Source organism: Camelus dromedarius, chromosome 3 (assembly GCF_036321535.1).
Source record: "Camelus dromedarius isolate mCamDro1 chromosome 3, mCamDro1.pat, whole genome shotgun sequence".
Classification (NCBI taxonomy): domain Eukaryota; kingdom Metazoa; phylum Chordata; class Mammalia; order Artiodactyla; family Camelidae; genus Camelus; species Camelus dromedarius.
The window spans coordinates 109,477,158-109,493,423 of record NC_087438.1 but is presented as its reverse complement, the minus strand read 5'-3'; the positions used below and the strand labels follow the sequence as shown (position 1 = coordinate 109,493,423).

The 16,266-nt window shown below is 48.7% G+C and overlaps 1 protein-coding gene across 6 annotated transcripts in view; it reads right to left on the bottom strand.

The window, feature by feature from the left end:
* LARP1 (La ribonucleoprotein 1, translational regulator) overlaps window positions 1-16,266 on the bottom strand; it is a 96,093-nt gene that overhangs the window by 15,677 nt on the left and 64,150 nt on the right. For 5 of the 6 annotated variants that reach the window (XM_064484481.1, XM_031449400.2, XM_031449401.2 and 2 more), the window contains 7 exons: window positions 5,223-5,284; window positions 4,895-4,960; window positions 3,794-3,968; window positions 2,784-2,912; window positions 2,501-2,707; window positions 2,240-2,402; window positions 1,230-1,374 (listed from right to left, as the gene is read on the bottom strand). In XM_064484481.1, coding sequence (XP_064340551.1) covers window positions 1,230-1,374; window positions 2,240-2,402; window positions 2,501-2,707; window positions 2,784-2,912; window positions 3,794-3,917 — 768 coding nt within the window. In that variant the 5' untranslated portion in view covers window positions 3,918-3,968; window positions 4,895-4,960; window positions 5,223-5,284. The remainder of the gene's footprint in view (window positions 1-1,229; window positions 1,375-2,239; window positions 2,403-2,500; window positions 2,708-2,783; window positions 2,913-3,793; window positions 3,969-4,894; window positions 4,961-5,222; window positions 5,285-16,266) is intronic. The other variant, XM_064484480.1, reaches the window with a different exon arrangement.

The following is a 16,266-nucleotide window of genomic DNA, read 5'->3' as shown; positions in this document are numbered from 1 at the left end:
TCAACATAGTAACTGCAATAAATTGAAATAAACAAAATGTTTGATTCTATAATTTTGTAATGACACTAACTGACACTGAAACAAAAAACAAACACACACCTGACTGTTCACCTCTGAAGGTTATCAGGGATCTGCTCGTAATTCCGAAAGCTGATTAACGAAGGGAAAGATCAAGCACTTATCTGCCCGTTCTGTACAAACTATATACTTCTTGGTAACCAAACAGTGGATAAGGCAAAGGGCTTCCTTAAGGAGGTAGTCATAGTCCCACAAGTCTAACAAATGAAGACTGGAAGAATACAACCATTTTTAGTCCCCCCTGAAGAAACAGGCAATGACTGTCGACGGCAGCTTGTATGGCAAAAGAGAAAGAACCAGGCGGAGCACTATGCACCACCTGAGAGAATGCATCACTACCTCTAAGTATTCTTGACAAGGAGGAGAAAAACAAAACAAAACAAAAAGCAACCAAAACCAGAATCTTATAAGGCCTCTCAATTACCAATTTACAAAAAATGTGGAGTACAGAAGCTGTGAAATGACACCACTGAGACCTACGGAAAATTCTACAAGATACACAACCCAGCATAGTCAAATCATAAACTGCAAGGAAAAAGAGAGGGGGAGGAGGAGACGTAGTAAGATAATGTATTAGTCTTATTTGGATCCTGATTATCATAAACTACTAAAACAAAATTTTTAAAAGTGGGGTGAATTTGCAACTGATTAAATATTTATTAAAGAATTATTAGTATTTTTACATGTGATAATGATACTAAGATTTTTTTTAACAAGTACTTATCTTATAGAGGTAGGTATATTTTTAAAACAGGCCTTTATCTTTTAGAGACAGGTACCGAAATATGGATGAAATGTCAGGTTACCAGAGACTTCTTCAAAGTAGTTTGGGAGAGGAAACAAACAAGGAGATAGATGGAATAAGACTGACCATGAACTGTTAATTGCCGAGGCTGGGTGTTGGGCTCATTACAGCATTCTGCCTACTTCTGTAAATTTTCCAAGTCTGAAATTTTCCATAATATAAGGGGGAGAAAGAGAGAGGAGGGATGGAGGGAGGGAGGGAGAGAGAGGGGCTGGCCAAGCCTTGGAACCTTAGCATAAGTAGCATAAGACTCCTCCAGGGTTTTCTGCCTTGGCCCAAATTCCAGGTCCGTTAAGTAAAGACCTTTCTTTCCCCCTGCATCCCTGCCCCAGGGAGGGAGACATACCGCAAAGATGAGTGAGATGTCAGTGGTGAGGGCCTGCACTCGATGGAAGGAAGCAATAAGAGTGATGGGAAGGAAACCGTCAGCATCCATCTTCCGACGCAGGAAGAAGTCTCGCTCTAAATTGTCCACGCTGAAGTAGTACTCACTAGGTGGAGGGGAGAAGACGCAGGACTGCTTCATCATTTATGAATACTCCTTCCTTATTCCATACATTCCAGAAATCTCACAGAGCCTCTGACCAACCCTGGCCCTACACACTCAGTCTTTAGGGCTGCAAAGAGATGATGTTATCCTTTCCTGGCTCCCTAACCTTGGGTCAAACCGTTTCCTCTGCCCTTACCTCATAAGCTCCTCGCCCTCCTTTAAAAGCCAGTTCCAATACTGTTGGTCACTTTCTCTTCTGCTCCTAAAACACTTATCACACTTTACTATAATTATCTGTTTCTTTGCCTGGCTCCCCCTGGATTTGAGAGACAATATATTGGCGAGGTCAGGAGCTAAGGTTTTGTAAATCAGAGAGAAATGGACTCAGACCTATGCCCTGTCACTTACCAGTTGAGCAAGTTACTGAGCCTGTTCGCTCATCTATAAAAAGTGGATAAGACCCAGCTCACGGGAATTAGGTAGATAACTACAGGATTAAATAAGAGAATGCCTGTAAAGCACTTAGCACCGAGCCTCTCCGACAGTGAGCACTTGCAGCACTCTTGACAACACTGCTGTTTCGAAGAAAGGCATAAAGCAGGGTAGAACCAGGCATTTCTTCCTCCTTTTTATCAGTGGTAATTTCTAAATTTCTTAAATGTGACATTATTTCTGTAATCAACATTAAATTTATGAAAAACTGGCTTGAAAGGCAGGAGAAAGTTATCTTTCTCAACTCCAGCCGGAGACAGGCAACTGCTGCCAGCAGCAGAAAGGCCTACACAGCCCCACTCTGCCCGGCTGCCCTCCTCGGGCAGTCCCCAACCTCACCCACACTTCCAGGAAGAAGGTTCCTGTCCACTCACATCTGGCGTTTGATGTAGTCTTTGAGCAGCTCCTGGTCCACACTGTAGAGCTCAGTGCTGCTGACATTGTCAAAGTAGTAGGTGATGTTGTTCATGTACTTGGGGGTGCGAGGCCCCTCTGCACCATCAAACTTTCGGTAGCCGAACTGGTAGTCAAAATGGGCTACAGGGGAAACGGGCCCTATGAGGGAGAGGAGATCCCTGCCCACCACCCCGCCGCGCTCCCTCGGACATCCCGGAGCCCAAAGGGGCCTCACGTACTTCGAGTGCCACCCCGGCCGCGTCCCCGGCCACGACCACGCCCCCGTCCACGGCCACGGAAGGAAGCCCGCGCCCCACCAGCCCCATCACTCTTCACACTCGATGTCTCATCCTGGTCGTGCCAGGCAGGCTCCGATTTGGTCTCTGGTTGCCAGGCTGGGGTGGGGGGGGCCACGGGCACAGGCACGTAGGTGGCAGGTTCAGACCCTAAGGGGAGAGGGGCACCAGGTCAGGCTTGAGGGTGACTCCCACACCCAGGACCTCCATAGTGGGAGGAGCAGACCTTTGATCTCCCCACGGTTGGCAGGCGTGTGTCGTGGCTCCGGCGGGCGAACAGGGCGCGAGACCAATTTCTCTCTGGGCACTTCAGGCTTCATGTCTATTTGCAATGGAACCCATTTGTGTTTGTTCCCTGGAGGACAGCACGAGCATGAGAAAGGCTTGAAGGAGAGGTCCATACTGTATATCCCTAACCCCAACCCTTCTGCCTCTCCAGGGCTTCACGCCTGAATCACCACCAGGTGACCCTGGGCAAATTCCTTTCCCTCACTGGACCTCATCATGATGGACACTCCTGGTTGACTCCCAACATCAATTTCTCCAGGGTCAGAGAACCCCCCTCTGGAGCCAGACACATGGCTCCCCAGAATTAAGACTGCACCTCCAGGCTCCCTTAGAGACATGCCGAAATTCTGCCCAGTAGAGCCACGTGGAAGTACTTAACTCCAGGGTAAGTCCCTAAAAGGCAAGGAGCTACTCTCCCCTTTCCCCATCTTGCTAGGTGGAGTGAGCCATCTGGGATGAGAAAAGCCAACACACAGCAAGATAAAGGAATCAAAGAACTGCCATTCTAGGCCTGGTCTACTTCCACTGAGCTCACAGGTGAGAGAAATAACCTTCCATCTTGGTTAAACCACTGTTACTTTGGATCTGCATGAGAGTAGCCAAACCTGTACCATTATGGTACATTTCACCAGAGCAACAGGAACTCCTGTCTTTAAGTGAAACCTAACATGGAACAGTAATATATCAAAATAAAGAATAATCTGAGGTGGGGACCTCTGTTTTATGTGCTGTTAGAGCCCCAGTGCAGAGAACAGGGCTTATCAAATGCTTGTTACAGAAGAGAAGGAACTAACAGACAGGTGAAGTCAAGCCTGCCAGTTGAGGGGCGCAAACCAGCCTCCCAAGGACTTCTTGAGGGCTCCTGAGATTGCTCCAGCAGCCCCTGGGTTCTGATGTTCCCAGTCCTGCCCTGCCACCTTCACCCAAGTCCTGTTCCAAGTCACTCACCTTTCTTCTTCTGCCCCCCTCGCTGGCAGTCCTCGTCCCCATTCTTCTCCTCCCCTGATTCGTCCGATTTGGTTTTCGGGCTCTCTTTACTTTCATTCCCCTCTCCTTTCTCCTGTTCTTTCATGTCCTTTTTGGGAGGCAGTTTGCGGGCAGGCTGAGACTTGTGGGGCTGTGGCTGCAAAGGGAAGTAGAGGAACAGGGAGGGGAGGTGAGTCTGAGAGTTTCTTGGGATGGGAGGGAAGGGAGCTCCCTGTCACTGGAAGGACAGGGCAGAGGAGCTGGAGCATGTGACGGGATGTTGGCCTGAACATACTGTAAGGTCCTATTTTCACGCTTGAGACGCTTTCACTGGAGAGAGTAGTCAAAGAGGCAGGAGGTGGAAGACAACCTGTCTCTCCAGCTTCCTTAGGTCTAAGTGACAGAGGCAATCCCCAGGACAGAGGGGCTGCAGCCCTCAATGGCCAACTGTTTACTCCCTACAACAGGACCACACAGTCCAGGTCATCTGTGGCATGGAGGAGATGCTGGCCCCTGGCCTGTCCACACCAACTCTGGGAACTGAAGGCCAGAGGCCAGAGCTGCTGAGGGACCTAGGCCCAGAGGAAGAGGACTAACCAGGAATCCATATTCTTGTACAGCTCAGGCGAGCTATATATATGCTTCCCCATGACCTGTGGTCTGGAGGTGGGCATCTGGCTTAATGACCACTCTCCTGTTTCACTCACAGGCAATCCAAGTGTAGTGATGGAGAACACAAGCTTTGGAACAACACACCTAACTTCCAATCCCCACTTGGCCATCGAGGGCTAGTAATTAACCTCCCCCACCTCAAGGGCTTCATCTGTAAAACAGAAATTACTGAAGGACCTATCCAGGAGTTACTGAGGGTTGGACAAAATGATGAACAGACAGCACTTGGCATTCCCTGACACACAGCGAGGGTTCAAAGGGGATGATTCTTAGCTATTTTAATGTTGATACAGTACCAACCACTCCTCTTAAAAACCTGAGAAAGGTAAGACCTGAGGTTCTGAAAGCTTGAGGCAAAACACGTACATGTACATATACTTCAAAGCTGCCCGTCCCTCCCCACAGACTCACCTGCACACTCTTGTGGGCTATCTCTCCAGGTGTTGGCCAGTTGATTGCATCTCCAAAGTCACCAACCTGCAAGGCACATTCTGTGAGGACCCTGGGGTAACCCTGCCTCCACCGTTCATCCCCTTATTGAAAATACAGCTCCACTGAGAGATCAAAGGCCAAAATCAGCCTAGCCACTAGAACCATTCACAATGAAGGCTCAGAAGAGGGACCCTTGCTATTTAGAGAGAACGCAGAACAACCTCAAGGCCCAGAAGCACTTGATACGACAGAAAAGAGGCTACCGCCTCCAGGAAGTCCCCCTGGGTTGGCAACCCCCATTTCTTACCTTGCTTCCTTTTCGCTGTTTAGGAACTGCTGCCCTCACCACCTTGGCCGGAGCAGAATGCTCTGCGGGAACAAGAAGGGAGAGATGGTTATGCAGAGCCTGTGGGAGGAAGCCACCACCAGCACCTCACCCTCATCACCACCCCACTCCACCAAGCAACCTGAAGGTTTCCAAAGGAGGAAAACATGGTGGAAATGGGAAGGGCACGTGCTCAAACCCCAGTATCAAGTTTACCAGCGTCTTTCTGAAGAAATCATGGAAAGTAAAATCACAGCAACAGCCAGCAGCCAAATCCCCAGTCAACTTGGAAGACTCTCACAGCTCTATACCCTCTTGTGAAAAAGGGACTGAAGCCAGGAGAAGGTAAGTCCATGGCAGACTGAATCCATGCCAGGGTTACCTGTGTAATTCAGAGCTCCTGAATCATAGCTGATTCCACAAAGGAAAAGGCCCTCTCAGGCTCTAACATTCTAGAAGTCTCTGTATAAGCAGACTTGGGAAGGCAAGATAAGAACCCTAAGCTGGCAATCAAGAACTCAAGGGACCTCTTCTAAGCTCCCCCATGCCAGGGCCAGCTCTGTCTGTCCTCAGTGACCTGTGGTCAATGGAAGGGTGAGCCATTCAAAGAAGATATGCTTGCCTTCCAAGTTTCCAAAGAAAAAGTGAGACCTCATGCTGACTCAATGGTTCCACTGTTAGGAATTCATCCTAATGATACAAATTAGACAAGTGTTTAGGGTTATGTGCAAAGATGTCCAAAGTGCTATTTATAATTCAAAATACTGAAAACCTTTATGTCCAACAGTAGGGGGAACTGGTTAAATAAATTAAAGTTTAACCATTTTTAGTGGTCATAAAAAGATAATCATATCTACTGATACGAAAAGATAAATACAATAAACAAGAAAAGTTCTAATTTTTTTTTGTAAAACAAATTGAAAATGTACACATACACATACACACAGTAGGAACTCCGGAAGGACACATACACAAGCATTACCGGGAGTTAAATAATACGTATACAGTGATTTAACTGTGTTTGGGATTCTCCAGTAGTTTCAACAAGGACAGACAGGGGCTTTTTAAAAAGAAAAAAAAAAATTTTTTTTAAAGGAAGTGGCTCTAATAGGTCTGGTCCTTTCTACACCTACATTTGTTTTTCCAACTTGCTTCTGAAGACCCAGAGTTTCAGCAACGCTCCTCCCTGAGACCCATGGGGAAATGCCAGGGCGCTCTGCTCATCCACTGCTCTCCCATCACCTTGCCTCCACTGTTGGCCAGCCGTGCCAGGGCAAGAGCTGCCCGCAGTTCCTGAGCAGAGACATTTGTCCAGCTGGTCTCAAAAGGAATGTTCTATTCCTTTATCAGACACATGTTCCCTTAATGAGCAGAGAGAGTCCTTGCCTCACTCCTAACTATGAGGCCACTGCATTCTTGGCTTCCACCCCATACCAGAGCCACTGCACCCTCTAGACACCCCACATGCCAGAAGAGAGCAGGAGCTCTGTAACCCAGCCCACAGCACCCCCACCCCCAGTGCTGGGCAGTGGAGAACCAGAGAATCTCAGTCCCAGGAGGATGGAGTCCTTCAGCCCAGGGAGCCACTTACTCCATGCTGATTCTCTTGCTAATCCCGGGCTGGCCCAGAGAAGTCTAACACCACCCAGTCCCCTGACAGGGACCCGGCAGAGGCAGCCACTGGAGGATGATCTTCCTCAGCTACACAGGAGCTATGGCCATAATCACTTCTCTAGGGGCCCATCCTCCAGCCCCCAACACCACTCCTGCATGCTACCAGGACAAGAGCAGGCCAAAAGGCCCACAACATCAAGGTCATCAACAAGAGCTGGAAAGGGGAATCAGGTTCAGAGGGCAAGGTGTTCCTGAAAACTACTGGAAAAGGTTTAAGGCAACGTTTCTCAAGTCACTGTCTATTTTTTCTAATAAAATTTTTTTCAAAATTGGGAAGAATTAGATCCTGTCATCACCCCGCCTGACATTTTGTTCACCACAATCACAAAGGGACATGGTAAAGTATTAAAGTTCAGTCTTCAAACAATGGGAGCACACTACTGCCACTAAAAGACCCCACTGATTCCCCAGTCCTCCGTCAAACCTAAGCTGACCAGGGGATGTGGCCAGTCTGGGCACACACAGGAAAATCCTTCCATTAGCCCAGTGTGAAGTCTGCTGAAAAAGCCTCACCCCTAGCTAGCCTCCCTCTGTCCCCAGGACCCACAGTGCCCTGCTCTGCTCTGCTTCCAGCCAGGGCCTCAGGCTGCCCGTGCTCCAAGGAAGAACTTCCCCAGCGAGACAGAAAATTCCTCCAGGGACAGAGAACTACTTCTGCCTTTAAGCAAAAATCTCTACATCTGTTAAAATTCTGTGAGGCCTTAAAAAAAATTCTGTGGGGCCTAGGGGAACCCAGGAAGGCTCAGCTGAGCTGCTGTCAGGACTTGAGGCAGGCTGGAAAAAAGACCAGGTTTCCTGACTTCAATTACACATCCCCTTCTGGGTTCCTTCCCAACCACCCACCGTACACAGAGTATAGATCACAATATACAGGGTCTGGCATCTGAAATGGCTCCCAGTGAAAACCAATCCTTTGTGCAAGGTGCCAGCCCCTACGTCCAGCACCATCCCAGACCATCAGAGGACAAGCTCCCCTCCTCCCACACCTCTGGTAGCCTGAAGCTCGTGCCAGTCGCCACTGACCCAAGCCCAGCTCAGGAAACACTCCACTCACCACCCTGCACCTGCCCAAGAAAACAGATGTAGAATGTCTGAGCAGCAAAAAGGACCATGGTTCTAAGCCTCTTTGTTCGCAGATAGGGAACTCAAGCCCCCAAGGGGAAGGGGTTTCCCCAGGGAAGAGCCAGGATGGGAGCTAGAAGCCTCAACTCCCTTTGTCCAGTGTGCCTTCCAGCTCACCAGAAATCCTCGTGTCCACTGGTGGGCAAATGCTGCAGCCTTAGGTCACTTCCCTGGTAAGGAGTCACTGACGGCAGGGGAGAGAGAGGCAGAAGTGTGGTGAGGTGGGCCCTAGGTGAGGCCCAGCATTTCAGGGGAGCAGGATGACAGACAGAGGCTCTATGAGTGTCTTCCTCCCCGACCAAGGCAAGTCAAGGGCTACCGGGCACATGGGAAAGGAGAAAAGCCACTTTCTGTCCCACAAGACCACTGTCAGCCAGGAGCCAGTACTGGCTGTAGTTCCAGGGGGTTAAGGGGCTTCCTAAAAACACACATGCACTTGTGTATTAAATGAAGCACCCCAGAACCTCCATGTGCAGTCAGGGGTTGGGGGAGAGGCCAGGAAACTTCGTGAAGCTCTGACTGGCAAACTCAGTATTTTCACTGAAGACTGAGAGTGGTGGGGAGCAGGAGACCTAAACCACTCCAAGATGATGAGAAACAAGGGGCAGAAGGTGGGGGCTGAGGGGTAGCAGGGCAGAGGGGACTCAGTGGGGTAGTGACAGCAAGGAGGGCAGCTCCCCTAGAAAGCGGGGGTGGTACCACACCACCTCGACTGTCTAACCTCTGAGATTCTGTCTCTATGTGCCTTAACTTCCAAGTGTGTGACACCCCTTCATTCAAACAATGTGCAGGAAAGCAATACAGCCCACAGTGAAGCGTGTGGACTTTGTTATCTGACTCGGTTTGGAGTCACTACTCACTCTACCCTTCGCAGAGCCCCTCTGAACTTAAGTCTCCTCATCTGTAAAACTGACATCATAATGATCTCACAGGGCCGCTTTGACTATTAAATGAACAGAGCATAGTAAGAATGCCCAGCACACAGTCAATGCTCAATAAATACTATCACAATTCAAATTCACAAAGGAAGTTTCTTAATATTTTCCAAGCAATCCCCATCCTCATCGATAAAAAAACCATCAAACTATGTCTCAATGTGAAAAAGATTAGTGGGTGGGAAAAAAACTCTTGGAGATCAGCTGGCTCAATTCACTGATTCCGATCACAAATGAGCCCTCCTGTCCCCGCAGCGCCTGGCTCTTCTTCCGGACACTGCCCTCTAGGGACAGCCTAGACCAGGGCAGGTCTTCCCAAGCAGGCTTTGGCACAAACCCCTGCCACACTAGAGAGGAAAGAAGGGAAGCGGGAAGGCCTGGGGTTCTCCTTCAGTTGGGAGAAATTTAGTCACTCCATATTTTACTCAGCACGGAAGAGGAAGAGAGCCAGCCCCAAGGAGTCTCTCAGCCTACAAACGGGCTAACCCCATAAACACACGGTACAGAGCCAGGTAAAAACATCAAGTACAGCTGACCCTTGAAAAACACAGAGGTTAGGGGGTGCCGACCCCACCCCCAAGCAGTCAAAGACCAACACTATGTAGTACTGTTTTTACTACTGAAAAAAAAACCTGCTTAAGTGGACCTGCACATTCAAGGCGTTGTTGTTCAAAGGTCAGTTGCACTTTCTATATTGCTTGTTCTGGAAAGATCCTAAAGCTGCTGAGCTTTTAAAAAGAGAAAGAAAAAAAGCTGCCCAGAAGGGCCAGATCTAGGAGGTCTAGTGAGCAAGGACCTGGATAACCAGTGGTAAACTAGTGAAGGATTTTAGGGGGAGAAGGCACATGGGTGAGTCAAGCTCATCAGGTTGTGGTGATAAGAACTGGTAACGGAAAGACAAGAGCTGGAAATGAAACTGAGGGACAAGTATGGGTGCAGAGTAAGAAGGGGCTGGGCTAGATGGGAGAAGGCCTGCAGGACTGAGGGGCTGGCTGGAGGGAACTGCTAGATTTCAGGCCTTAGTGCCAGGAGAACGAGGAAGGCGAAACATCTACTTCGGGGCTGGTACCATCTCCTGGAGATTGGTGAGGTACCTGAAAAGGCTGGGTTTACCCTGATTACAAAGAACTTCTACCTTGGGGAACAAGGTAACTTGTTAGGCTTAGGGGCAGCATTCCCTGAGTCCTTAATCACCCATCTGGTGCCCATACCTGGCCATTAGGTTGGCCTCCTTGGGGGAGCCCTCCAGATCCCAGGAGAAGTGCCCCAGGCTCTGTGCTTTCACTGCATTGTTCGCTGCCTGGTTAACCCACATCCCACCCCAATACGCAGGGACACAGGCAGCTTCAGAGCAGGGAACAGGGTGCTTTCACCGCAGTGATCCCAATGTCTAGCTCAGGGCAACACTGCTGACATTTGTTTAATGAATGGCGTTCACACACCCATCTCCTCTAGGATTTCACACCAAAGAAGAAAAGAAGCTTTGCTTTCTAAGCGCTAGTTCCTGAGGCTATGGTCTCAATCCTCTATGCCTTCAACCAGAGCTCCACTCTAGGCAGAGAGGGTGGGGTTCCCTGAGGAACCCATGCCCCAGCCCTGCCTTGACTCCAGAAGCAACGGATTACTGGGTCCTAGTCCAGACTCATCAGTTGTAAAACCCTGGTGACAATACCCACCCTCCCCGGGCCTCACTTTCCTCAACTGAACAAAAGGTTTATCGTGGTTAGAAGTAGAGGGGAGAGAAGGCAAGATCTCAGGCACTGAGATCATCAAAGCAGAAACAATGCTAGCAACAAGCTGCGGTTTTGATAGCATTAACGGAATAAGCACTTACTAGATGCCATGCACTGTCCTAACGCTGAGTTAGTTCCTCTAATTGGTCTCATTTTACAAATGAGGAAACTAAGGCACATACCGGAAAGGTTATTTACTAAGATTACAGACAGCAAGCAAGAGAATAGGATTTGAAGCCAAGTAATCTGACTCTAAAACCTGTGCTCTCAACCACTAGGAGGAGGGTCCAAGTTACCTCCTCATTGTGACCAGCCAGGCTGTGGGGAGTCATTTCTACAGTACAGAAAACCAAGGCCCACTGCAGGGAAACCTAAGGTCACAGAGCAAGGAAAGTGACACTCCTAGGATTGGACACTGACAGCTTGAGAATCCTTCTCTCCCCGACCCAGAGGAAGGCAAGGGAAACTGCCACCAAGCACAGCTAGCGGTAGTTCCTAACCCCTCACACCCCCGCAGCCCTGTGAGGAACAAGGCACTGCTTCCAGGCCCGCTCACAGTTCCTCCACTCCTGCCTCTGCCCAGTGAGGTGGGGGAGGGGGTCCAGCTGACACAGATTCTGCCGCCACCACTGCCTGAGCTGCATGCAGCCTAGGACCCAAACTCTGGAAGGCAGAGAAACCATTTAAGGGGAGAGGGAGGCAGGCAGGAGTCTGGATTACATCACCCACCTGTGCCCGTCCCTCCCAGGCCAGCCTGGACGCAGATAGAAAAGCCTGGTGTATTCTCAGCTGTCATCCAGCCTGGGGGTGGGGTGGAGTCACAGAGGAAGAGCTTGGGGACCAAGGGCCTTTCATCCCATCCCCACTGATCCAATACCACCGCCACCTCTCCCCCAGCAGGAACATTCGTCTATAGAGTAAAAACAAAAATGCTGTGTTAACCATCCTCACCTTGTTTACCAATTCCTACTGTTGCCACCACCTCTCAGAAGCCTCTCTCTGCCCAGCCTTCCCACCCTAATTTTCCCCAGACCTGTAGATGAAAGAGGAGGGGGTTGAAGGATGCCTGTGTGGAAAGGAGTGGACAGACAGGGGGAAACATTCAGGTCAGAGCATCCTAAGGCTCCACTCAAAGGAAGCTTCTGCAGAGTCTGCGCCCCTTGGCCTGGAAGGAGGGGGAGGGGCAGGGGCGCCAGGCTCTGGTCACATGATGCTGCCCGGCCCAGGCCCAGCCCAGGCCCAGCCCAGTCAACTATCTTTAGCCTGTGGTGACCCAGGCAGCCCAGTGTCCCCACTCTTCCTGCCCAGACAGGGACCTTGTTGTCCGGGGGTGGCTGTGGTCACCCTACTACTACTGGTACCAGTTCCTGAAGTCCTGCCCCAGAGCTAATTAATACTCATCACAGCTGAAGTACGACAGCCGCCAATGAAGCCCCGGGCCTCCAAGTGCCAGCTCTCTAACCCAGCCTTCCTGAAGAGCACATTTGGTTCTAGTTAGAATAGTAATCCTAACAGCCACCTTCGAATGGGTGCTGACTAGGTGCCAAAAGCTAGTCTAAGTTGCTATGTGTGACTTCGCTTAATTGCTGCAAAAAGACATTCCAGTTGTTCAGAAAATGAAACTGAGGGAAGAGACTTGCCCAAGGTCACACAGTATATATTCTGTGTGACATTACTCGCAGATCTCAGCATAAATTCTTCTCAAGGAGGCCTTCCCTAACTCCCCAACTAGCAACGCTGGATCAAGTTCTAATTCAGTCTATCATGTGGAGTTCTCAGAGCACTCATTAGCCCCTGAAACAGCTGCATTCCCACTAGACTAATCAATCACTGAGCCCACAGGCTATCCCTGCAAAGTGCTGAAGTTCTTTACATGAGTAGCTCATTTATTTTTCACAGCCATGCTAGGAGGCAGTAAGATGATGATGACCCAGTCTGTAGATGAGAAAACTGAGGCTCAAAGAGTCCACCTGCCCAGTAGGAAGCAGAGCTGGAACTGAAACCCAGGTACAGCCTGACTCCACCCTGGGCTTCACTAACACGCCCTATGTGGACGATGACTGGGAGTTTCACGGAGGTGGGGATCTTCTCTACCTTGCTCACTGGCCCCTGGAGCCCAGAACTGCAGCCTGTACAAGAATGGCCCACAGTAAATATTTGCTGAATGAAGAAACTTACACTGGTATGGGTGCTCATCAAAGGACTCCCAGAGCATTGTCTTCTGGGACAAGAGGTTAATTACCCCTTTGGATTATGTCTGAACGGCACAGCTGTGCAGCCTGGCAGCTGCAACCCCTGGAGACCAGACCTATGCCCTCTTCTTGGAGTGGGAATCCGTGTGCTTCAACCCAAACAACAGACATCAGCTGCGGGAAACAGGACAGAGAGGGAGTGCAGCAAATAAAACAGCACAGGAACTCTCCAGAGGTCCCAGACTTACGCCTCCAGGCCCCAGGACGCACCATAAAGATTACATGGCTGGCTGGCTGGCTGGGAAGCACAGGCACCAGCTAAGCGGGCATTTAAAGAGCAGTCAGAGCTCCACCCATGAACACAGGCTTACGTTGCTAGAGCTTCTGAATTTTCAAGAAAACTAGAAAAATAAAATTGATATGGGAGAGAAATTTCCCACTTTCTAAATACTGTTAATGGGTTCACATTAAAAAAACCCAAAAAACACAAAACACCCTTCTTCAAGCCATGTTCAGTCTGTGGGCTCCCAAGCACTCTCTCAGGTCCTGAGAGGCAGGCCAATCCTCAAGGCAGCCTGCGTGCTCTGCTGCCCTCACCCGCCCCGCCTCCTCATCCTGAAGCGGAAGACTGCAGACATCAAAACTGGTGCTCTCTCATCCCTTTGGGCACCCACCACCCTCAGGAAGCAAACTCATTTTTACTGTCCCAAATCTAGGACATTCTCTGCTGCAAGAGGCTTCTGAATCCCCAAGAAATTAAATTACTTTGGATTGTCCCTGTTATTGGACTGGAGAAGCTGGAAGGGACCTGAGAACTCATTCTACTGTAGATAGGAAAACTGAGGCCCAGGAGGGACTAGGCTATGCCCAAAGTAACAAGTAAATTGTTGTGGAGCTGGCACCGAAAAATCACGTTTCTGCCTCCCAACCCAGAGCTTTTCCCACAAGTCAGGAAGTCAATTTTCCCACTCAGCAAAATAGGCTCTGTGCGCAACTACACCCACTCACAGGGTGGGGGACAGGGCCTCAAGGGACCAAAGCATTCCAGGTACTGCTCCCCATAAGTACTGATGGTGCTGTAATAGAGTCCCGGAAAGTTTCTCTGATTCTGACGTGGAACTGGAGCTCATGACAGAAAAGGAGGGGTGCTCTGGTTGAAGTGGATGGGGCTCCACCAGCGACTTTACTTCTCCGCACTTCTCCAGGGAGGCTCTCGGCTCCTCTGGAAGACATGGAGGACCTGACCAACCATCTATGCAGTGTGGCAGACTGGGCACCCCCACCAAGCCTCAGTTTCCTGCTCTCCGGGTCCTAATGGCTCTAGCCATGCAGGCTGGGGACACTTGGTAACCGGAAAACAGCAACAGAAAATGGGAGAGACTCATCAAATGGCTCAGAAGCACAAGGGGAGTTGGGAGTTCTTGGGGTAAAGACTAAATCCCCCAATTCAGTCCAGCCAGATATAGGCCTTGCTTCCCAGAAGCAGCTGATCTGGCTCTGCTGCTGAGTTTGGGCCAGCCTTGGAGGCCTCTTCAGTGCTTATACCATACCCTAACTGGGAAAGAGCAGAGCCCTGGGACGCCATGGATATGAAGACAGGGTGTCCACCTGCGGATTCCCCACCCTTGCTCACAGTTGCCCTATTACATCTCTCCCTCTTCAGCAAATGTAGAGGGGATCTGACCCCTACCCGAAACCCACCTCCTCCACCACCAATTTACTAGGCCGCTGGACTAAGAGACAAGACAGAACATGGACTCTGGAGTCGATATGAGAATGTTCTAACCACCAGCTGCCATCAAGAAAGTATTTCACAAGGCCAGGGGAAATGGTCAAATCTGACCAGTCTCTCATGCAGCTCATAACCTGACTAGCATTAACTGAGCCACAGGTTCATCAGGAGGCAGAAAGGCAGCTTACATGGACAATACTAGAGCCAGACTTAACCTCCTGTTTTCTGAAACTATGAAAGGGGTTCATGATAGCTGCTTGTCACAGGATTGTTTAAGAACTTAAATGAAGTCACAGTTAAACAGAGCATGGTAGGTGGATTTTTTTCTTAAATCTCTTTGAAGCAATTCTTCAATCTGTATGGGGCTTCAAAAAAAGGACTATGGTTGCCAGATTAAGCAAATTTCAGAAAAACAAGTAATTTCTTAGATTAAGTATGTCCCATGCAATATTTGGGACACTTATACTAAAAGATTATTTGCTGCTTATCTGAAATTCAAATTCAACTAGGCATCCTATCCTGTATTTTTATTTGCTAAACCTGGTCATAGCAGGAAGGAAGGACCATTGCCCCCATGTTCCATGACAGTGGGGCAGTGACGTCCAGGACCCAGAGCTAGTAGTTGGGAGACTGATGCCAGTACTGGCGCAAACACCACAGCCCTTGCTTGATGAATTCCCCTCTGGGTGCCTTCAGTTTCACCACTCAGAGGCCTGTGGTTGGGGTGGGGTATCCTGTCATCTGCAATCCTAACATCCTTTGATTTTACCCCTACATTCATTGATAACACTAACCACAACTTAAGATGAAACCAGCTTTCCAGGGATACAAACTACCTACGAAACCACTGCTACAAAAGCCTTTAGTCCTAAGATTCCAGGATGCAAAAGAATTATTTATCTTCTGAGGAGCTTGTCAAAATGCAGATTCCTGGGTCCCATCCTCCAGAGATTTTTGCTCAGGAATGGTGGGGCCAAGAATCTGCTTAAGAATTCTAAGGTAGGTTTTCTCTGAACACACCTGGAGTTATTTTTGATAAACCCAATGAGTTTCAACTGTTAATTCTGACGGAGGTTACTCAGAACCATAGTATCACATTTGGTATTTTTTAAAATTTTTATTGAAATATAGTTGATTTACAATATTGTGTTAGTTTCAGCTGTATAGCAAAGTAATTCAGCTATTTTTTTCAGATTATTTTCCATCATAGGTTATTACAAGATATTGAATATAGTTCCCTCTGCTATCCAGTAAATCCCTGTTGCTTATCTATTTTATATACAGTAATGTGTATGTTAATCTTATACTACTTTGTCTCTCCCCCGTTTCCCCTTGTTTGTTTTCTATGTCAGTCTGTTTCTGTTTTACAAATAAATTCATTTTATTATTTTTTACATTCTACATATAAGTGACTTTATATAATATTTGTCTTTGTCTGTCTTACTTCACTTTGTGTATTTCTAGGTCCATCCAGGTTGCTGCAAATAGCAGTATTTCATTCTTTTTTTATGGCTGAGTAATATTCCACTCTCTCTCTAGGTAACACATCTTCTTTATCTGCTCATCTCTTGGCAGACATTTAGGTTGCTTCCATGTCTTTTAAATAGTGCTATTGTAAACAGTGCTGCTATGAACACA